This window comes from Electrona antarctica (assembly GCF_951216825.1).
Source record: "Electrona antarctica genome assembly, chromosome: 16".
NCBI classification, from domain to species: Eukaryota; Metazoa; Chordata; class Actinopteri; order Myctophiformes; family Myctophidae; genus Electrona; species Electrona antarctica.
The window spans coordinates 38,837,086-38,861,309 of record NC_136797.1 but is presented as its reverse complement, the minus strand read 5'-3'; the positions used below and the strand labels follow the sequence as shown (position 1 = coordinate 38,861,309).

Genomic DNA, 24,224 nt, shown 5'->3' with positions numbered 1-24,224 from the left:
TCCTTTTCAGGCAAACATGTCCACTGTAAGATGAACATAAATAGGTTTGAATGGGGTTTCTAGGTGTAAGTATGTAGGACTAGTAGCATGCCAAATAATAATAATAATAATAATTTTTCAGGCAAACATGTCCACCATAAGATGAACCATATGGTTCATTTTATGGTGGACATGTTTGCTCAATGGCAGCTCTATGGCACGTCAAAAAATCACTTTCACCTAGAAGCTCCATTCACACTTTTTATAATTCAGCTTACTGTGGAGACACATGCTGGAACCTTTTACTTTGAAATGTTTTGTAGTTATTTAACTTAAACGCCCAATGCATTCTCAATGGCAATAGCACAAACGTTGGCATGCTACTAGTCCTACATACTTACACCTAGAAACCCCATTCAAACCTATTTAGGTTCATCTTACGGTGGACATGTTTGCCTGAAAATGGATCTTTCAAATGTTTCATAGTTTTAGAAATATAGTGCTTTCAAATTTGAGAAATGTATAACGGGGCTCAATGGCAGCTCTATGGCACGTCAAAAAAAATCACTTTCACCTAGAAACTCCATTCACACTTTTTATAATTCAGCTTACTGTGGGCACACATGCTGGAACTTTTTACTTTTAGAGAGATGACTTCCGCACACCCAGTAGGTTTGGAGCAGGTGCGATGATGACGAGGCATATACAATGTTGAAGGAGGGACACCCGGAACTTTTTACTTTGAAATGTTTTGTAGTTTCTGAGTTATTTAAAGGACACCTTTAGTTTTCTTCTCTGCTCAGACAGAATTATTTTGATACGCTCCAGAAACAATGAGAGCACAAGACAAACACAGAGTCTCTTTAGAAGCTGCTCTTTTTATTGAACCTATTAAAAAAAAAGGTTTGGTGAAGGGCATATTTCACTGCATTTCTTTTTCACTATGCTAAAGACTTTTTAGTTGGCATGCAGTGAAATGAATGTACGACAAGTGACAACGCAATAAATTAGCATATAATTTACATTTGAAAAAAAAAAATAGTAACAGTGTACCAACATTAATACTGAATATAAAATATACGCAACTAAAATCACATGATGCTTCTCAGTTTCTCTCGTGCACCTTTGCGGCGCTGGTATTATAAGCAATGTGACATTCAAAACATCCAAGTTCACAGCAATGAGTACCAGTTTGATCGAGCAGTTCATTTCTCTGGAGGATCCTTCGTCCTATAACCAGTAGATGAGCGCTCCGAGCTTCAGGAATGACATTAGTCGTGAAAGCTCAGCGCTTTTTTTAAATTTCAGTTCATTTCATTTCAAATGCCTTTTCAGCATCCGCTGTCCATTTGACTCCCCCGCACCCCACCCCCCACTCCCATTGTCCTTATTCAAGGTTGGGGGAAAAAAAACCATTGAAATCTGTCTATCGTTGTTATACCGATAATGGTGGCTACGAAAAAGTAGCAGCAGCAAAAAAATTCAAATTAGCATAGTTGTTAACAGCTCCGATCCTCGCGGACGCCACGCCTCCCGTCCTTTCCGACGGATTTCATAGTCACACCTTGTGACGTCACATAACATCAGACGTTTGTTGGTGGAGTGTGTTCCCTGCAGTCATTCACAACACACGTGCCAGCAGGTAGGGAATATACAGGCCAGTGGTTCTCAAAGTTGGGGTCCATGCAGGGTCCCGCAGGGTTTCCTTGTGGGGGGGGGGGGGAGGGGGAGGGCGGGGGGGGGTCGAAATGGACCCTTACAGGTCTGTTACTCCTGAGAGTGTACAAATGGAATGGTTCCATTCATAAACTCCCAGAGTTATGGGGGATCCTTTAAATAAAATCAAATAAAATCAAATTAAAGGAAATTAAATGAAATAATACAAAAAGTTTGAGAACCACTGAATACAGGGGATCATTATTGACTTGACGCCACGATACAGAATAATAACCACCAGCTGTCTGTCTTTTTCCCCCCGTCGTTGGTAGAAATAAGCGACAAATAAACTGTAACAATGAAACATTTCCCAGTGTGAGGTAAGAACAGAAGTTTTACAAACAAAATAAAAAATTACCAGCATTAACCAAATGGAAATATTGACTATCATCCCAAGTTGTTTAGATCCAGCCTCTCGTTATGCAGGGTGGGGGTTGGGGGGTAAGCACCAGGCGCCTGGGCAACACGTGCCCTTGGAGACCAGAATGGAAAGGGGCGAGGTAGAGCTGTCACGGTTACAAGTTTGAGTTGACGATTAATTGTCACACAAATAATTTGATTGTGAACTCTGGAACATAATGAATACAAATGAAATTCTGTTTGGGTTTTTAGGCTTCGTCATAAGAAATTGCACAGGGCAGATATGACAAATAACTTAAATATACAAAGAAGTTACAGACATATTTAATAATGTTATAGGCTACAAAAAAAACATGTCAAAACAGCAAAAATTGCTGATCTACAATCTTACGTGTCAGAAGTGGCATATGCGGTAAGCTTGTAGATCTGCTATTTCTGCTTTTTTTGTATTTGAGTGTTTTTTAACATGGAAACGATTATGACGATTATGGAAAATAATTGTTATTATCTTGAATAATTGCGAGTAGACGATTATGCAATAGTTGTGACGGGCCTAGGGGGGGTAAACAAACACAACTCGGTTGGAATTAAAAAAAAAAAAAAAAAAAACGTTGGGTCTTGTCTCATGTGACAGAAGGTCATCATTAGGGGGTAACGTATGTGCAGAAAATATGCGATCTGCAAGCTCACGTGTTGTGCTGCTTATAGATCAGACATTTTCTGATCAAGTATAAATCAGCGGAGTTATACCATGGTCTGGCAATACGATGCTACTATGGTGTGTGTGTGTGTGTGTGTGTGTGTGTGTGTGTGTGTGTGTGTGTGTGTTCAGTGCTGGCCCTTTAGTTAACTCTTATATCACGGTATATTTGAAACCATAACCGCCCTTTTTTGCGTGCTCATTAATAAAACACAAATGGATAATTATATCACACAATACGACGAGTCGAGTTGAGTAAACTGACCGCTTCGTGGCGCATTTAATGGCGTGGTTGCGTGTAATTAAATGATCGGGCGTCGTTGGTCCTTCAAAAAATATCCTTCAGTAGTGAACTGAGAGCCTGGCCGGATCGGTCGGATCGAAAAGAATAAAGGCAATGTTTGCTATTAAAGGGATAGTTCAGATTTGTTTAACTTAAGTTGTATGAAATACTTGCCATTAATATAGTGGTTGCAACTGTATTAATTGATTGCCCGAGTCCTGTGGTGGGAGTTCTGCTCTGGTTTTGGTTAAATATCAAGTAGTTCCGGTCATTTTGTGGGGGGCACTGGGGGCCACGCAGTAAAAGTAAATGAATCCACAAAACTAACGTCATTTGTATTGTTGACCTATTTCTAAAATATTAGTGCAACTTCCGTTCTTTTTTTACCCCTCTATCACACAGAACTATGTTTTTTGTGTCCATATCACTACGCCCAAAAAATAGTCCCATGTGATAGAGGGGTCAAAGTTGAACGAAAGTCGCGCTAATATTTTAGAAATAGGTCAACAATACAAATTACTTTCGTTTTGTGGATTCATTTACTTTTACTGCGTGGCCCCAGTGCCCCCCACAAAATGACCGGAACTACTTAATATTGACCAAAACCAGAGCAGAACTCCCACCACAGGACTCGGGCAATCAATTAATACAGTTGCAACCACTATATTAATGGCAAGTATTTCATACAACTTAAGTTCAAAAAATCTGAACTATCCCTTTAAGCTCCTTTCAGACGGGGAGCTAGTGGCGCAGGCGTTGGCGCCTGCATCAGCAACAGGTCTGCTCATGAGGGGAGCTAGTGGCGCAGGCGTTGGCGCCTGCATCAGCAACAGGTCTGCTCACGAGGGGAGCTAGTGGCGCAGGCGTTGGCGCCTGCATCAGCAACAGGTCTGCTCATGAGGGGAGCTAGTGGCGCAGGCGTTGGCGCCTGCATCAGCAACAGGTCTGCTCATGAGGGGAGCTAGTGGCGCAGGCGTTGGCGCCTGCATCAGCAACAGGTCTGCTCATGAGGGGAGCTAGTGGCGCAGGCGTTGGCGCCTGCATCAGCAACAGGTCTGCTCATGAGGGGAGCTAGTGGCGCAGGCGTTGGCGCCTGCATCAGCAACAGGTCTGCTCATGAGAGACGAGTAGTATAAAAATTTATGTCACGACTATCCAGGTCTAGTCGCCCGCGGGCGTGTGCACACGCGTGACAATTTCATGGGACTGTGCCGGTGAAAATAAACTTGTGCAATAGCCCTTCAACTACGCGTCCAACATAAACGCACACATCTCATTGATAGTTAATTAGCCTACTAGGCGCGTCAGTCGCTCCCTGTCTGAAAAGGCCTTTATGGTAATGTCTCACAACGCACCCAGGCACCATCTGACAACGTCAACACAACGCACCCAGGCACCGTCTGACAACGTCAACACAACGCACCCAGGCACCGTCTGACAACGTCAACACAACGCACCCAGGCACCGTCTGACAACGTCAACACAACGCACCCAGGCACCGTCTGACAACGTCAACACAACGCACCCAGGCACCGCCTGACAACGTCAACACAACGCACCTAGACACCGTCTGACAACGTCAACACACTGCTGTGGAGCAACGTTCATGGCCGACTGACACTGACTACACTTAATTGACAGTGTCAAGAACAGTGGTGGACAGTAATTACTCGGTACATTTACATTAAGTACATTTTTTTAGTATGTTGTTTTTCGCAAGCTGATGACTTTCACTCGGCTACATTTTTAGGACTCTTGGACTAATTATGCCCTATTTAAAGAATTGTAAAAGTAGCCAATCTACATTTCTGAAAATTTCTGAAATTGTACTTTGCAATTTGAAAATTTTGAATACTTGAATATTTACTTTAGTATATACTTTGTCCACCACTGAGTAAGGCACCCCACGTGGGAAAGAATAAAAAAAAAGGTAAATAATACATTGATAGAAACAATGCTCTTACAACCACATACAAGTTATTTTCTGATCCTTGACTACCATCATATATAATATACAAATACTGACATACAGTAATGTAGCAACGGTATGTAACTTTTTTTTCTTTTCTTTTTTAAGTATGTAACTTGTAAATAACTCGCAGTACATTAAGGATTTACAGTATGGTAACATTTTTCATTCCAGCACAGACAACATATGAATATGAACAATAATCACATTTTATTCCCTTCCATGAATGTAGGCTTTTATCTGAAAAAAAAAAGAAAGAAAGAAAAATTCAACGTGATGGGAGAGTTCAATGTCTCTACGATTGTTTTTGAATGGTACAATAAATATACAGTACACTGATAGGGTTCATTGTAATGGGAGCGTTGAATTGTAATTGGCAAAAAATATATTTACACAAAAGTGCACCACAAGCTAAAGTCTGACTGCCAATAGCACCGTCACAGTTGTCCCGAGAAAAGAGCCCCACCCCTCAGCTTGGGCTGCAGGGACCCCCGGGGGTCCTTGAGTTGGTTCCAGGGGGTCCCGACCGGGCTAAATGATTAATAGTTCAGAATCAAAATGGACCCTTATGGGCCCGTAAAACACAGAGAGTGTATTAAATCGAAGCAAATGTTTCTACAATCTTTTCAATCGATTTTACAGTATTAAAAAAGGGTTAAATGGGGGTCTGTGGACTAAATAATGTGAAACTTGGGGGGTCCTTTAAATAAAAAGAAAATAGGTTGAGAATCACTGACATGGGCCCTCCCTCTCCTCAAATTCCCTCCTCTATCTGGGAGTAATGTTCTCTCCACCGGGGTGCACCCTCTGCGTGGTACTGTATGTGTCCAGCACTTTGGATTCATAAACAAACCAAAATGACAAAGAGGAAGACTTAACAATGAATTAAAAAAAAACCATAATAATAATAATTATTATTATTATAATAAAAATAACAGTACTAACAAAACAAAAAAATAAGTTCCACTTCACAGAAGTGAACATAAAAACAGTTGTGTGTCGTCAGCATACATGCTGAGCAGTGGTTTGGTCTCCACCAATGAGGGAGCTTCAAGAGCAACCGGTTGTGACAGAAGAACAGGAACTCCCTTCGTTTCCGCTGGTCCTCACCACGGCGCGTACGGGGTTCCGGCGGCCCCCAGGAGACCTTGAGAAGGTTCCAGGATGTCCCCCGGCTGAATGATTGATACGTTAGGTAACCGAAATGGACTCTTGATCCATTTGCACACACTCTGACTTAAAATGAACACTGACGATTTCACAGTGTAGATTTTGGGGCTCCAGAGATCAGACACTGTATCAACCGGGGTGCCCGTGGCCTAATGCACATCAAACTGGGGGTCCTTGAAGTAAAAAAAAACAAAAAAAGAAAAGGTTGAGAAATCACTGCCTTATTCTGTTCCTCCAGGGTTCATCTCCTTGTTCCTCTCTGCCTTATTCTGTTCCTCCAGGGTTCATCTCCTTGTTCCTCTCTGCCAGGGGTCCAGTTGTTGTCCGGCCTGTTCCGTTTTTCTCTACCTTTTCAGTGCTATCTCAGGCTACCCTCCATCGTTCCTCTGTCTGTCTGTCTGTCTGTCTGTCTGTCTGTCTGTCTGTCTGTCTGTCTGTCTGTCTGTCTGTCTGTCTGTCTGTCTGTCTGTCTGTCTGTCTGTCTGTCTGTCTGTCTGTCTGTCTGTCTGTCTGTCTGTCTGTCCGTCTGTCCGTCTGTCCGTCTGTCCGTCTGTCTGTCTGTCGGTCGGTCGCTCCTTCTCTCTTCCAGAGTCAGTGTCCTGGCAGGTCAGAGTCAGTGTCCCTGGCAGGTCTTGCAGCACATCTGTCTGAAGTACGCACGACTGCAGAACTTGAACTTCAGCACCAACGGGCAATAGGCCACTTTGTTTACGTCTTTGCATTCTGTGGAGAGAGAGAGAGAGTTGGTGTCAAACTTTGTGTAAAGCAGAGGTCCTATGATACTGACATGATAGTGGTATGATATGGACCATAATACTGACCATAATACTGATGTGATATGGACCATAATACTGACATGATAGTGGTATGATATGGACCATAATACTGACCATGATACTGATATGGACCAAAATACTGACCATGATACTGATATGATATGGACCATAATACTGACCATGATACTGATATGATATGGACCATAATACTGACCATGATACTGATATGATATGGACCATAATACTGACCATGATACTGATATGATATGGACCATAATACTGACCATGATACTGATATGATATGGACCATAATACTGACCATGATACTGATATGATATGGACCATAATACTGACCATGATACTGATATGATATGGACCATAATACTGACCATGATACTGATATGATATGGACCATAATACTGACCATGATACTGATATGATATGGACCATAATACTGACCATGATACTGATATGATATGGACCATAATACTGACCATGATACTGATATGATATGGACCATAATACTGACCATGATACTGATATGATATGGACCATAATACTGACCATGATACTGATATGATATGGACCATAATACTGACCATGATACTGATATGATATGGACCATAATACTGACCATGATACTGATATGATATGGACCATAATACTGACCATGATACTGATATGATATGGACCATAATACTGACCATGATACTGATATGATATGGACCATAATACTGACCATGATACTGATATGATATGGACCATAATACTGACCATGATACTGATATGATATGGACCATAATACTGACCATGATACTGATATGATATGGACCATAATACTGACCATGATACTGATATGATATGGACCATAATACTGACCATGATACTGATATGATATGGACCATAATACTGACCATGATACTGATATGATATGGACCATAATACTGACCATGATACTGATATGATATGGACCATAATACTGACCATGATACTGATATGATATGGACCATAATACTGACCATGATACTGATATGATATGGACCATAATACTGACCATGATACTGATATGATATGGACCATAATACTGACCATGATACTGATATGATATGGACCATAATACTGACCATGATACTGATATGATATGGACCATAATACTGACCATGATACTGATATGATATGGACCATAATACTGACCATGATACTGATATGATATGGACCATAATACTGACCATGATACTGATATGATATGGACCATAATACTGACCATGATACTGATATGATATGGACCATAATACTGACCATGATACTGATATGATATGGACCATAATACTGACCATGATACTGATATGATATGGACCATAATACTGACCATGATACTGATATGGACCAAACTACTGACCATGAGACTGATATGATATGGACCATAATACTGACCATGATACTGATATGGACCAAACTACTGACCATGATACTGATATGATATGGACCATAATACTGACCATGAGACTGATATGATATGGACCATAATACTGACCATGATACTGATATGATATGGACCAAAATACTGACCATGATACTGACCATGATACTGATGTGATACTGACCATGATACTGATGTGATACTGACCATGATACTGATGTGATACTGACCATGATAATGACATGATACCCATCTGACCACTTTATTGGACCCAGTAGTTTTTGTGGCAGCCGGGCAGGATCTGCACAAGAGTCACGCTGGGCCAGACCTACGCTGTAGAGTGACCTACGCTGTAGAGTGACCTACGCTGTAGAGTGACCTACGCTGTAGAGTGACCTACGCTGTAGAGTGACCTACGCTGTAGAGTGACCTACGCTGTAGAGTGACCTACGCTGTAGAGTGCATTGACCTACGCTGTAGAGTGACCTACGCTGTAGAGTGACCTACGCTGTAGAGTGCATTGCTGGAATTTGGCGGAAGTAGCGGGAGTTTGGGTGGAAGTACCGCTCAAGGAAATGGCGTTGACACTTTACAAAACTGTTTACATTCTCTGTGTATGAAACAAGTGTTGTGATTGGTCGATAAATATCGTATCCGGGGGAATTACATCTGACAGCTGTTCCGGACCAACACTACCGCCTATGCAGCCTCTGCCTTATATTGTATATAGTCTATTTTTGAGTGGTGCAAACCACTCCAATAACCAGCTTTGTCTGTATGTTTGTGTACCTGTGTACGTGTCCGTGCAATGTTTGTGTACCTGTGGTGTGTACGTGTCCGTGCACAGGTGAGCATGGTTACCATGGTTAGTGTGTGACGTCACTGACATAGCTGATCAGACTATATAAGACCTTGCACCACTCAGTTCACACAGGTGTGATTTTTTAGGTTAGGTTTGGTGTAGAGGGGAAAAAGGTCCATATCCATGTCAATGTGGGTGTCCCTGTGGCAAAGGAGGCTGAAAAACTGCCAAAAGACACGCATCTATAAACCTTAGTAGGCTGGGTAAACAAAGTCAAAGATAAAGAATAAAAAAGTGTGAAGGTCTAAGGAAGGGCTTTGGCCCGAAACGTTACCACTTTCAAGTAAATATCTGGGAGCAGAATTAAATGTGGGTGTCCCTGACATGAAAAGTTTGGAGGAGCACTGCTCTATACAAGGTAGTGAAGATAAGCTCCCTAAAGGCCTCTCTACAAGGTGTTCTTACTCTGCAACTATACTTGGAGACAAGAAGAGAAGAGAGCACAAAACACTGAGGCACATTCTGGCCTCATCCACCGCCTGGGCTGTCTGCCACATCCCTACGATGTGCACACGCGCACACACACACACACACACGCACGCACGCACGCACGCACGCACGCACGCACGCACGCACGCAAGCACGCACGCACGCACACACGCGCACGCACGCACGCACACACACGCGCGCGCACGCGTACACTGCTCTGAAATGTCTTATCACGATTAGAGTGTCTTCCCTTATTAGGCTGCGGCCCCATGCAGCCTCGGCAGAGCCAAATGCAACGAGACGTTGCCTCACTGCCTCGTCCGTAAAGGAACAATTAGCCCACAGCTAATCCCATTAGCCCGGCCCCGTAAAACGCTTCTGCTCACGTTTTCCATTCGGGTCCTAATCGAACGGAGCCCTCTCCTTTCTCTGCACGTCTGAGCGGCCATCCATCATGTGTAAGCGTATATGGAGGACCGACGAGGCTAGCTTTTCGCTTTGACCCGACGCCAGCTCTTCGCTGGAAAGATTAATGTGGCTGGCAGCGGCTGTGGGGAGTGTGTCATCCAGAGCCGTGTTTAGGTCAGAGTTATAAGAGTGCAGATGAAGATAGAGAGAATTGCGTCTTTGCGTGTTACTCAAACCCTATGTATTGCTGTTGTCGGGCAGAAACCTTTTATCTATTATGTTATAACTTGTTGTCTTTATTTGCAAATGAAGGCCCTATTTGATCATACTACAGAATTGCACAAAAGCACAAAAAGTGGCAGATATACAAGCTCGAAACACTGCACTTTTTGAGCTGCTACTTTTGCTTAAAAGAATCCTGAAACAGTTCTAACAGTTTTGGACATAATTATGTTTCCACCCGACAGAGATGATGTACTTTGGTGACCGGGGTTTCCCCCAGGGGTATATCTATACTTACTATTTAACCACTACACCTGACCAAATCTCTACACCAAATCATCAAATAGCCAATCTCTCTATGCTAGATTGGCTATTTTTACAGAACGTTTTGCCTGTTACGTTATGTCATGTCCAGTATAGGGAAGCTACTAGGGTTTGTGTAGCCTGAAAGAGCCCTATGCTTTTCTGGGCATAGAGGGGCGGAACAAACTAGCGCTGGAAACCGACGCCAACTTCCTATTGGTTCACCAACCTGTGAGCCCGCCTCCCCTCCTCCTCCGCCTCCTGCCCTCCCCTCCACTACCCAGTAGAATGCAGCGGAGAACACTGACTTCACCAAATTTGGAGCGATGCCCCTGTACTGCGTTATTGGTTAGCAAAATACAAGGTTCACTCCCACTCCTATGCCACTTTTCTTCCTTCTTAAACATTTATTTTATTTCTTCATGAAATTACTGAAAAAAAGCATTGAATTTCATTTAATTCATGAAAAATTTTGTTTTTTTCGGGAATGCTTTTTGAAAATGTTTTGAAATAACAATTAAAAACTAAATGTACAGTGCCCTGGGTGCCACGGCACCCACTTTCAGAAGCCCCGCCCTAAGGTAGGTGGGGAACGTAGGGATGACCCCGCCCTAAGGTAGGCGGGGAACGTAGCGATGACCCCACCGTAAGGTAGGTGGGGAACGTAGGGATGACCCCACCCTAAGGTAGGTGGGGAACGTAGCGATGACCCCACCCTAAGGTAGGTGGGGAACGTAGGGATGACCCCAACCTAAGGTAGGCGGGGAACGTAGCGATGACCCCACCCTAAGGTAGGTGGGGAACGTAGGGATGACCCCACCCTAAGGTAGGCGGGGAACGTAGGGATGACCCCAACCTAAGGTAGGTGGGGAACGTAGGGATGACCCCAACCTAAGGTAGGTGGGGAACGTAGGGATGACCCCAACCTAAGGTAGGTGGGGAACGTAGGGATGACCCCACCCTAAGGTAGGTGGGGAAAGTAGGGATGACCCCACCCTAAGGTAGGTGGGGAACGTAGGGATGACCCCACCCTAAGGTAGGTGGGGAACGTAGGGATGACCCCACCCTAAGGTAGGTGGGGAACGTAGGGATGGCCCCACCCTAAGGTAGGTGGGGAACGTAGGGATGACCCCGCCCTAAGGTAGGTGGGGAACGTAGGGATGACCCCACCCTAAGGTAGGTGGGGAACGTAGGGATGACCCCACCCTAAGGTAGGTGGGGAACGTAGGGATGACCCCGCCCTAAGGTAGGTGGGGAACGTAGGGATGACCCCACCCTAAGGTAGGTGGGGAACGTAGGGATGACCCCGCCCTAAGGTAGGTGGGGAACGTAGGGATGACCCCACCCTAAGGTAGGTGGGGAACGTAGGGATGACCCCACCCTAAGGTAGGTGGGGAACGTAGGGATGACCCCGCCCTAAGGTAGGTGGGGAACGTAGGGATGACCCCACCCTAAGGTAGGTGGGGAACGTAGGGATGACCCCACCCTAAGGTAGGTGGGGAACGTAGGGATGACCCCGCCCTAAGGTAGGTGGGGAACGTAGGGATGACCCCACCCTAAGGTAGGTGGGGAACGTAGGGATGACCCCACCCTAAGGTAGGTGGGGAACGTAGGGATGACCCCACCCTAGCCCTAAGGTATAGGTGGGGAACGTAGGGATGACCCCGCCCTAGCCCTAAGGTATAGGTGGGGAACGTAGGGATGACTCCGCCCTAGCCCTAAGGTATAGGTGGGGAACGAAGGGATGACCCTGTCCTGTCCTGGCAACATCCAGACCTAGAGACAGCAACACGTTTCCTCATAAAAGTGATGAAAACCATAAATCCACAGCTTGTCACCCAGCCATGTAAAGCAACCTATTAAAATGTGAGGGCAGGTTCAGACAGGCGTTTCTGTGTGTGTGTGTGTGTGTGTGTGTGTGTGTGCGTGCGTGCGTGCGTGCGTGCGTGCGTGCGTGGCTCTCTTACCGTCTCCGTTTGAGACGGGCGTAGCGTCACACTTGCTCTCACACTGCTGCATGGTGGTGGGTCGCAGGTTCTCGGAGCAATCGCTGGACGGCTGACCGCTGTAGGACAGACACTGGACCGTCCTCATCTGCTGGCCCAGGCCGCACTGCGCCGAACACTGGGACGACACACACACACACACACACACAAGCCATTATAGCAGTGGTTCTCAAACTGGGATGTCAACAACCCCCAAAATAATATGTAATTGGCTGCGGACCGTCCCGTCACAACAAAAAAATATTTTGCGCCAGGGACCGGTCAGAAGCAAAGATTTCGAACTGACTGCCATGGACGGAGATCTCCGTCTTTTCAAATCCAACCGTTCACTGCCACGGATGGAGATCCGTTTTATATTAATTCAGTTTGAGATGGCGCTGTACTACTGTCTATCAGCGTCTCCATGCCTAGGAGATTAACCGGAAGTGGTTGGTCCGTCAGTAAAAAGGTTTTATCTCAGATTCTAATCCCAGATTGCGATTCTAATCAAAACAAGCTTTATTTAGGGCCGATTGCGCTCGCGTCACTGGTTGCGGTTAAAAAAAAGAAATCATGCCTCAGGTGGTCCGTGATCCTCCCATGATAGGGTTTCTTATCCGTGAGCTAACTCCGGCTAAGGCCCGGGGTAATGTTTGGCCCTTCTCACTTTCAAATATACTTGGCACATGAATGGACAGCGACTGAAACAATCGTGGCAGTCAATGTGTTGTTAAAACATGTTATGTTAACTATTTTATTGCGGTTAGCTGTTGGCATAAATCCCAGTTCCAGGTGCCACCATACACGTTCACTTTAACACAATTTGTGCCCAAGACGTCTCCAGACGTCCTAGGAATTATGAGTCGGAAACAAATTAAATCCGAAACTTGGATGGCAGAAAAATACGGCGCAAAAATGATTAAATATGTATAAATTCAATGATTTGCAAAGATTTTTGAATATAATAAGATTAAAGTCACCCCCCCCCCCCCCCCCCCGCCCCCCCCCCCCCCCCCCACACACACACAAAACCGTTTCGCCAATCGGACCCAGGGCTCTACAGTATAATTCCGAGTGGTCACACACTGCATTGCTTGACCCAATCGGCCGGGCAGCAGGTGGCGCCAGACAGGACAGGAGAGCAACGAAGCCACATGAGGCAGGCCAGAGAGACACCGTCACCTTTCCCTCCCCTCTCTTCCTGAACTGATTAAACCCTCCGAGGGAGAGCTTTCATCCTGCTTAACCAGGCCATTAGAAAGGCATCGTGGGGGAACGGAGGAAAGATGGCATGCTTAAGTAGCAGTCAGTGGCATTAGCAGGTCAGTGCTCTGTGAATGGGACAAAGCTCACCGCACTGTGATGTAAGCAACAAAGAAAAAAAACTTGCCCCAGTTTAGCCTCTGAAATTCCAGTGTAATTCTTTAATGACAGCCTGACTAGCATGGGTTGGAGCTACGCTAATATATCACTAGCATGGGTTGGAGCTACGCTAATATATCGTCGCTGCCTGTCGGACCGAAACCTCTTATCTCCATATTCTAACTTTTTGCGTTTTTTCCCCGCCCGTAATTTAACGCCCAGCTCGAGCATATACCACGTGTGTCACACGAAAGCATAAAAAGTACCAGATCGGCAAGCTCCAAAAGTTTTGATCCCGTAGATCTGCCACTTTTGCTATTTCTTGAATTAGAATCCTGAAAAGCCACAGTTTTGGACATAATGAGGTTTCTACCCGACAGAGACGATGTAGCCTACATTAACCCATTCGGGCCTGACGTCGAAATAAAAAAAAAAAAAGTTTTCTAAATCATGACAATTTTCGGAAAGATTTTTTAACGATTTTTCAAAAATAGCAGATCTACAAGTTCATAGCGCGCCACTCGGTGGCGCGCTATGAGCTTGTAGATCTGCTATTTTTCAATAGCTAAATTATAACATAATGTTTAAAACACCAAAAGGGGTTCCCGCCCCAAAATGGGTTAATGGTTAATGTGGTTAAACGCTAACGTGACATGGATGCGTTCCAGGTCTCAATGGATTAAAGTGCTACAGTAGACTAACGTAAATCACGTTGGGTGTAATTATGAGGCCGTGGGCAATAGTTCTCATTTGAGCTGTGGCTTTCTGCTATGCTCCAGTATTGCACATGGGCAGATCACAGCCACGTACAGTACTGTATGAATCAGATCACAGCCTTCGTACAGTACTGTATGAATCAGATCACAGCCACGTACAGTACTGTATGAATTAGATCACAGCCTTCGTACAGTACTGTATGAATCAGATCACAGCCACGTTCAGTAATGTATGAATCAGATCACAGCCACGGTCAGTACTGTATGAATCAGATCACAGCCACGTTCAGTACTGTATGAATTAGATCACAGCCACGTACAGTACTGTATGAATTAGATCACAGCCACGTACAGTACTGTATGAATTAGATCACAAGCCACGTTCAGTACTGTATGAATTAGATCACAAGCCACGTTCAGTACTGTATGAATTAGATCACAGCCACGTACAGTACTGTATGAATTAGATCACAAGCCACGTTCAGTACTGTATGAATTAGATCACAGCCACGTACAGTACTGTATGAATCAGGTATCCAATGAAGGGCTGGCCAAAGTTGAAGTGCTCGGCCCTACTGGTCAAAGCTGGAACTGCAGGCGGGCCCGTGCATTTAGCACGAGTAAACCCCGTGCAGCTGGTGGCACTTCCAGCATTTTGGACACCAAATGTTGGTGTCCAAAATAAGGCTACCTCCATAGTAGCTCCTTTCCCTTCTCCCCTCAAAGGAGCTGTATCGACACTAAACATCCTACATTCACATTGCTAAAGCAGAACAAACGATTCAAACAAAACTCTCTTCTCTCCTACTTTCTCCCCCTCTCCCATTTCTCAGGTTCCCGCTGGGGGGTGACCGCCCATGCGCGCCGTAAGACCCTGATTTTGAACAATCAGGCTTGACTTTCTCATCAAAATGGGGCTTTTATGGAAATTGCTCTCAGGAACAGCTCAACTGATTTGGTGCTACCCGTGATGTAATCTGTATCACCCTACTTTGTATAATTCCTCCCCCTCTTCAGTCTTCAGTTCCAAATTTACATTTCCACTTTGTTTACAATGTCTGCCATTGTTGATTTTCCAAGCTGGCATGGAATGGAAACAAGCCTGGTCATCAGTATTATATTGACTCAAAGATTAAATAATTTGCATATCAGCGGTTCTGTAGCTAAAACTACTTTAAAAGCCAGACAGAAATTACATACCGGTAAACTGGTTATATCAGAGTGATGATTTAGATATATTAAATATTAAAAACAGTTTCAAAATGCATGTTGTAGTTCCTTTAAAATAAAATAAAACACACATTTTAACACAATTATTACCGATAAACTATACTATAGCCACAATGGATGAAAAACCGTCGCTGTAATCTAACGTCGGTACCAGCGAATCAAAGGTGACGACACGGACCTTTGTCCCGATTCACTCCTTTTGCAGAGTTACTAACATCAACCACACCTGCGTTGCGTTGCGTGTGTGTGTGTGTGTGTGTGTGTGTGTGTGTGTGTGTGTGTGTGTGTGTGTGTGTGTGTGTGTGTGTGTGTGTGTGTGTGTGTGTGTGTGTGTGTGTGTGTGTGTGTGTGTGTGTGTGTGTGTGACATGAGCCCAGCCATCAACACATGGCCGCCCCCATCATTTGAGCAGCTACAGTATGGCGGGGCTTTGCCGTCACCTTCACTGAGCCTCAGCCTTCAGATCATGTCATCCCTTCCCAATTAGAGGGTCTTTATTAAGGACCTGCTGCCGGGCCCATGACAGATGGCGTACGTCAATGGTCCAGTCTTAAGTGGGATTTGAACCAGTGACCTTTTGGCCCGGGAGACCGGGGGGGAACTTCGCAAAGCCGCTGCCGCCGCTAACAATCTCCCCTTTCTGGCGCTCTCTCTCTCTCTCCGAGAGCCGAGCGAAGAAAAACAAGAGAGAGAGAGAGAGAGAGAGAGAGAGAGAGAGAGAGAGAGAGAGAGAGAGAGAGAGAGTGGAGAGAGAGAGAGAGAGAGAGAGAGAGAGAGAGAGAGAGAGTGGAGAGTGTGAACGTTTGAGAGAGTGTGAGAGTTTAAGCTTGGTTTATACTTCGTCGTACAAACGGTGTCCGGTGCTGAAAATAGCCGATCTACAAGGACACACAATGTGATACGTTGTCAGCTTGTAGATCGGCTATTGTAGGGGTCAATGGAGGGTTGTACGGCACTGTTTATCAAACAGTGGTTCGGGACCCATTTGTGGGCCCGGGACCAATTATTATGGGTCTCAACTCAAGTAATTATTTTCCGACATTAAATAATAATAATTTAAAAAAAAATGTTTAGGCTGGGGTTGTTTCTTCTTGGCAACGTTAGCACCTTTGGTGTGGTTTCTCCTTTGTAAAAATGTGTAAGACGCTATTATTAACTAATTCTGTAGTCAGTCTGTATCAGTATGGATTACGTTTGAACAAGTCCCATATACAGTATGAGCCCATGCTTAGTCTCTAAAGCATCACTTTGGATTGATTCATTGATAGCAGTGGAAACCTTTGCCGTAGCATGTTCTTTCCCTAGCCGTGATGACGACCTTGCAGGCTTACGCAAAGGTTAAAATGTAATTTAGATTCACATTTAGACATGTGCATGCATGTAGACAGATGCCAGGTCAATTGTAGAGCTGGCATTCTATTGTGTGTATAGTTTCAATGTACAGATTATTGACTTTCTTTGGATATGCTACTGTTCTGAGTGACTGATGATAGGTTAGGGGTGGGCAATATGGAAAATTATATCACAATATCCTTTTCAAGCAGTATCACGATACACAAGTTACTTAACAGTACAACCACCTACAAGTTAACAAAAACTAAATGAAAAAGGACTAACAGAACATCTTGGTAGACCACCAAGGTATAGAACTGCAAATCATAGAATGTCCATTCAGTGCATCATGGTATATAGCAGGGGTCCTCAACTAGAAATGCTGAAGGTCCACTAATCATTTTTGAAAAAGACTAAGGTCCGGTCCCATGCCACACAGCGCGGGCCACGCAGCGGCCAGCGGAGAGCAGGGCTCTATGCCTGTTTAGTACAGTCACACCAAGGCAAGCTTATACAAATCGGATCCCCTCCCAACCAACCAATCCTGGGGTGCAGAGTATGGAAATAAAATGTTTCACAAATATTCCCCTCCAAAAATTCACAGAAAATGAGAGGTATTGTGTTGAGGCACAAAGAACACTTTTATTTTGTCAAGTTAAGTTTTTTTTTTGTTTTGCCCAGGGTCCACAGAGGTGGTCCGGTCGTGGACCGTGGTCCGCCTATTGAGGACCCCTGGTATATACGTTATCTCTGAAAAGGCATATCGTGGAGACATTGTATCATCTCGATGATATTTATCACCATATCACCCACCTCTATGATTATTGGTTTACCTATGATCCCAGAATACTATTTCAATGCAATTGTTACCTTGTGTTTTCCTTGCTTACTGTAAATCGCTTTGGATTCAAAGTGTCTGCTAAATTGTAAATTGTATGTCCAAACAAATTGAAATAAAGAGATACAAGATGTCTGACCCGACAGCAACGACATGACACAAATTATGCATTTTCAACTAAAAGCGAGGGCGACTCACGTAGGCCCCATTTTCCCCCCAGCTGGAATTATGTAATTTCTGTTGCATGACACGGTCAAACAGTCAAGTATAATAAATGAGCCTTCCAGACAGCTCTCCACATGTGCACGAGAAAGCGCCGCATAAGGCCGAGGGCTCTGTGAAAGTAGGTTAGACGTTTTTTTTGTACGACCATCTCCCTCAACCAAAAAGAACAGATTTTCAACTGACGAGGTGAAAGTTGAAGATCGTATATTTTCGGGGGAGCGGCCCGTACGACAAAAAATATAAATTAGGCTTTAACTTTGACAGGGCATGACGAAGACCGTTATTATCGGCGGCGATTGAAGTGAGACGCCGCTGTCACGATCATGAATTCTTACTTGCCGATTAATTGTTGCTCAAATAATATGAGATTAACGATTTAATTGTGTTTCTGTCATTATACATTATGAATACAAATTTAAGTTTGCTTTTGGGCTTCGTAAACCAAAGGTGCACAGGGTCACAAATAACTATAACTATATACTATATAAAGAAAGCCAATCACAGACCGATCGCAGACACAAGCTCAAAATGCGCTGCACGTTTTGAGCTTGTACTGTAGATCGGCTATTTCCACTACTTTTGAAAAAGATATCAACAATAATGATGAGTTATGTGTGATTATGTGGTTATATGTGACAGATAAGGCCATTATGAAAAGAATGCTCCTGTTAGACAAACCAAAAAGATTGGGTATTCCCAACAGACAAGAAAGAAGGATAGGAATAGAAAACGTTTTGAGTCTAAAAAACCTTGATGTGGACGCGTTCTATTTTTTTTGCTGCGTCAGTGTGCTGGCATTCCTCTGTCTCTCATTATGAAAGCAGACCATGACCAAGACTGCATGCCTAACCCATAACCTTTGAACCCTGACCTCAGCAACACTCAGCAAACGTCCTGACTGACCACATCACTGAAACCTTACCGTGACCTAAAAAGAAAAAAAAAGAACAAATAGTGGGTCGGGCAGCCCGTGTTTCCCAAATAATGGTTTGAGGTCCGTTTTTGGGTCACGTATGAGTAAATAGGCCTTTTTTTCTAAAATCTAAAGTAGCAGATCCATAAGCTATAAAAACGCCATTAAGCAAAAAGCACAAAAAGTATAAATATGAAGATAAGAGGTTTCTGCCCACAAGTCAAGCTTACCAAACACTGGGTCGGGACCCATTAGTGGGTCGCGGACACATTTTTATGGGGAGTAAATACCCCCCAATGGGCACTGTTCTCGTCCTATTATAAATTCACCATGTCTCTGTGTGTATGTATGTACGTCTGTAATCCACATAATTCGAGAACCGGTCGCCCCACCACAGGGAGTGCTGTGCCCAGTGTCGAGATGGTCGGATACGTGGTCCAGAACCGCCACAAAAGTCTCTGGTCAGGCTCGGCCAGTGGACCTCACATTGAGATTAGGCAACACACTTCATATTTGAGCATGCCTGACACAGAACTCCATATATAGGAATAAAGGGACACAGAGAGACCGAAATCTCCATATATGGACATAAAAGGGACACAGACTGATGGGTAGAACGGGTATTCTGACATGGGTACAACGTATTGCATAGCCAGGTGGGGAATGGATCTCCAACTCCCATCGTTACCGACTCGGTGTCTACAGCCAGGCACCGGTCTAGTTACTATTAAATACTAAATAATCAAATTAATTTCATCTCATTTCTCTTTTGGGTCTTGAGATACTAAAGGTTTAGGGGAAGTGCTGTGTCAAGGGAGGGCAGGACAATAACGGTGCTGAACAGTGTTGATTTTGACAGCCCACATTTTTATTTAGTTTTAGTCTTTTGAATAAAATGTCATTTTGGAGGTGCCTTGATAGCATCATTATGCCTTATTTATGCACTTTGTTGCATGCTGAAAATAGCCGATCTACATACAAGATTCTACGAGCTTGTAATCTGCTATTTTCAGAGCACAACCAAACATAAAATGACTTGTATTTTAGTTCTCTGGATCTCTTCTCCACTAGTCCCTCCCAGAGCCATTGAAGGAGAGTTACGACATCTCCGTTCACTTCCTGGGGCCAGTCCAATGGCGGCTCCGTGCGGCTATCAGGGTCCGCTATGTGGAGCGGAATAGTTACAAAGTCCTGGACCCGAAGTTGACAGAATGCACTGGACTCAGGCAACAGCCCAGCTTTAATGATCTTAAATCCCTTTATTTTAGATTGTTTTTAGTAATAGTACAACATAAACATTACAGAGACTTTAGTTGTCACTGTACAATACTTTAAACCGTTTTCATGTTCCACACATGCCTAAAATTGCTGATATCTGCGCCACTCTCATTGAAAACAATGTATTTAAAACTCCACCATGTCACTCTCCAGTGCTGCATGAACAGCGCTCGCTGTTTTCTGCCCCCTCAATGACGCCACTCTCCTAGTCTACACCACTCTGGTCCCTCCCTAACAGTTTAGTCTTTAAACTAAACTGTTTAAAGTTTTAATTTGTTGACAAAATTGTCAATATATTGAGTCTTAGTTTTAGTCATAGGTTAGTTTTTATTTAGTTTTAATTTAGTGTCTGTCAGTGAAAAAAGGTAGTCGATGAACATTTTTTGTTATACAGTAGTTTTCGTCGAAATCAACACTGGCGCTAGTTAGCCCTTACCTGTCCCCATTCGCCAGGGATCCAGCGGGGCGGCGGACAGCGTCCCTGACTGCAGCGGATCCTCACAGGCGGTTTGTTGTGGCTGGGACAGTGCGCCGGGGGGAAGGTCTTGGTCAGGTCACTGCTCTTGCACAGCACGATGCGATGCTTGAAGCCCGGGCCACATCTAGGAGTGCACTGCCAGGACACAATACAAAGACATACTTCAACAGAAGAAGACACATTTAGGAGTGCACTGCCAGGTCACAAGACAAAGTACTTCAACATTTAGGAGTACACTGCCAGGTCACAAGACAAAGTACTACAACATTTAGGAGTGCACTGCCAGGTCACAAGACAAAGTACTTCAACATTTAGGAGTACACTGCCAGGTCACAAGACAAAGTACTACAACGTTTAGGAGTGCACTGCCAGGTCACAAGACAAAGTACTTCAACATTTAGGAGTGCACTGCCAGGTCACAAGACAAAGTACTACAACGTTTAGGAGTGCACTGCCAGGTCACAAGACAAAGTACTACAACATTTAGGAGTACACTGCCAGGTCACAAGACAAAGTACTTCAACATTTAGGAGTGCACTGCCAGGTCACAAGACAAAGTACTACAACATTTAGGAGTGCACTGCCAGGTCACAAGACAAAGTACTTCAACATTTAGGAGTGAACTGCCAGGTCACAAGACAAAGTACTACAACATTTAGGAGTACACTGCCAGGTCACAAGACAAAGTACTTCAACATTTAGGAGAGCACTGCCAGGTCACAAGACAAAGTACTTCAACATTTAGGAGTACACTGCCAGGTCACAAGATAAAGTACTTCAACATTTAGGAGTGCACTGCCAGGTCACAAGACAAAGTACTTCAACATTTAGGAGTACACTGCCAGGTCACAAGACAAAGTACTTCAACATTTAAGACAAAAGTACAGAGACAGTACATCAACTGAAGTCACATTTAGGAGTGCACTAGAGGACAGAAGACAAAGTAGTAGACAGTAATTCAACTTTATTTTTGTCACATGACAGATTTTCAATGTATATTTTAATGGGTAAAAAAGAGAAAGCAATGAAAACAGGTCAGGAAGTGTCAAATACAGCGCGTGGGTGGCGCAGCGGTAAAGTCCACAAAAAAAGGAATATTAAATGACCAAATTGGGGAGGAAAGGGGAAAATGTCAAATGAAAAAAACCAACTGTGCTCTTACCTCTGACCAGTCCAGGGTGACCCACTGGGGCGGACAGGACTGGTTGTTGCAGGCCTCCCGCTGGATGGGTCTGTGGGTGAGACACAGGCTGTCCTCCAGGGTCTCCTCCTCAGCCGGGCCCATCCTACGGATGCACAGGACGGTCCGAGTCCGAGTGCCTCCGTCACACGTCTTCCCACACTCCGACCAGTCCCCGATGAACCACCTGGGGAAAAAATAATAAAAAATCATACACAGGAGTGTCCAAAAAAAACCAAAAACACTTTTTTTGTAGAGTGGTCACACGCTCTAACTCAGGGGTTCTCAACGTTTTTGGCCGGGGACCCCCGGAAATGCTTTGGCAATGTCTCGGGAAACCCCGCCCCGCCCCCTCCCGACCCCCAATATAAATTGACTGCTACAATTACCTTATACCATTTTGGGCGGGAACCCCTTTTGGTGTTTTAAGCATTGTTATAATTTAGCTATTGAAAAATAGCAGATCTACAAGCTCATAGCGCGCCACCGAGTGGCACGCTACGAGCTTGTAGGTCTGCTATTTTTGAAAAATCGTGAAAAAAAATTAAAAAACAAAATCTTTTTTTTTATTTTATTTTTTAAAATAATTTGGGGACCCCCTAAAATAATTTGACGACCCCCCGAGGGGTCGCGACCCACGGGTTGAGAACCCCTGCTCTAACTAACGGTTACTTTTCAGGATTCAAATTCAAAAGTAGCAGATCGACAAGCTCGACACGTGGCGCGATCTACTATCTTTGATGCTGTAGGTGTAGGATGACGCTGTAGTGTGATCAAGTAGGGCATTGGTTTACGAAAAAACACAAAGAGTGAAAGAAAAGAAAAACAAACAAAAAACACTATACAGTAGCTGCTAGCAATGATTACTTTCAGAATAGAGCTTTAACATTTATAACAATAAAAACCTTTTTATTGTTACCAATAAAAAATATATCACTTTTACTCTACCTTACAAATCGTCTGTCGGGTGGAAACCTCATTATGTCCAAAACTGTTACTTTTCAGGATAGAAAATAGCAGATCTACAAGCTTGAATTGCGTCGATTCAGGCCACGTTTTGAGCTTGCAGATCTGCTACTTTGCTACTTTGCTACACTGTAGGATGATCAAGTAAGGCATTGATTTACGGAAAAGAAAAAAAATTATCAACCTTGCCAGGCTAGGGCTTTTTTTCTTCTTAACAATGGCAATCAACAGTCTTGTGTAGTATTGTTAGCATTCTTGTTTTAACACTGCAACGAGCAATCCACCTCCCATCACCAGATGGAATGTATACACAATCGATGATGTGTTCCAACAACTATGTTGGCTTTCATCACGACTCGAGCCCATAAAAATCTGAACTGCTTTTGTTTACATGGTTTCTTTGATACAGTGTTTCCCCCGGACTGCAGTGAGCTCACATTCCTGATGCTCGCCGCAATTTTAAAGGCCGGACTTTTTACACTTCAGTATAACCAATAGAATGAGTCTTCAACAGGGGGTCCACTTTTTTATCATAAGACCCAATTACTGAATGTCAAGTCTTCAGAATATGTATGACACTGATTTACTACAACACCATTCCCATTCAAATGCATTGACCGAATCCGCCTTCATATGTCGAATAAAAGTGCGGTGTGACCATGCCATTAATTAATCAGTAGTGCTCACACTTTCAAGATTTTTCAAAAATGTAAAAAAGAATAGCAGATGTACAAGCTGTGATCTGCTATTTTTGAATAGTGTCTAAAATCTAAAATGACACAGATGGTCACAGTAAACACATGAGCATTACATACAATACTTGTATATTATCCCTCAAGGGTTCATAAAGTAAACTAGCCAGTACAATTAAATGCAGGTGGTAATTTTCAGAGCTTTCGCTTTTGGCATAAAGCAAACACTGAAAATTGTTAACATATGAAGCTGTAAATCATCAGTATTTTATTTGTTGCATTTTCTTTACGGCTAGGGCTCCTTGAGGGCATCAGCAGTCTTTCTTGAGCGGCCGTGAGTTATAATTTGACACTTACTCTGTCTGTAATGATGACAAAAAGAAAAAGAAAAATGCACTGCCTCACGATGGAATCTCAAACACAGCTTTTGGA

The 24,224-nt window shown here is 43.9% G+C and overlaps 1 protein-coding gene across 1 annotated transcript in view; it reads right to left on the bottom strand.

The window, feature by feature from the left end:
• Window positions 1-6,777: 6,777 nt before the first annotated feature.
• The window catches only part of LOC306939452 (A disintegrin and metalloproteinase with thrombospondin motifs 6-like), a gene marked incomplete at its 5' end in the record, with an annotated part of 28,403 nt that continues 10,956 nt past the window's right edge, over window positions 6,778-24,224 (bottom strand). The window contains 4 exons of the mRNA XM_079524039.1: window positions 6,778-6,900; window positions 12,565-12,721; window positions 20,913-21,089; window positions 22,117-22,321. Of these exons, the coding sequence (XP_079380165.1) occupies window positions 6,791-6,900; window positions 12,565-12,721; window positions 20,913-21,089; window positions 22,117-22,321 (649 nt within the window). The 3' untranslated portion in view covers window positions 6,778-6,790. The remainder of the gene's footprint in view (window positions 6,901-12,564; window positions 12,722-20,912; window positions 21,090-22,116; window positions 22,322-24,224) is intronic.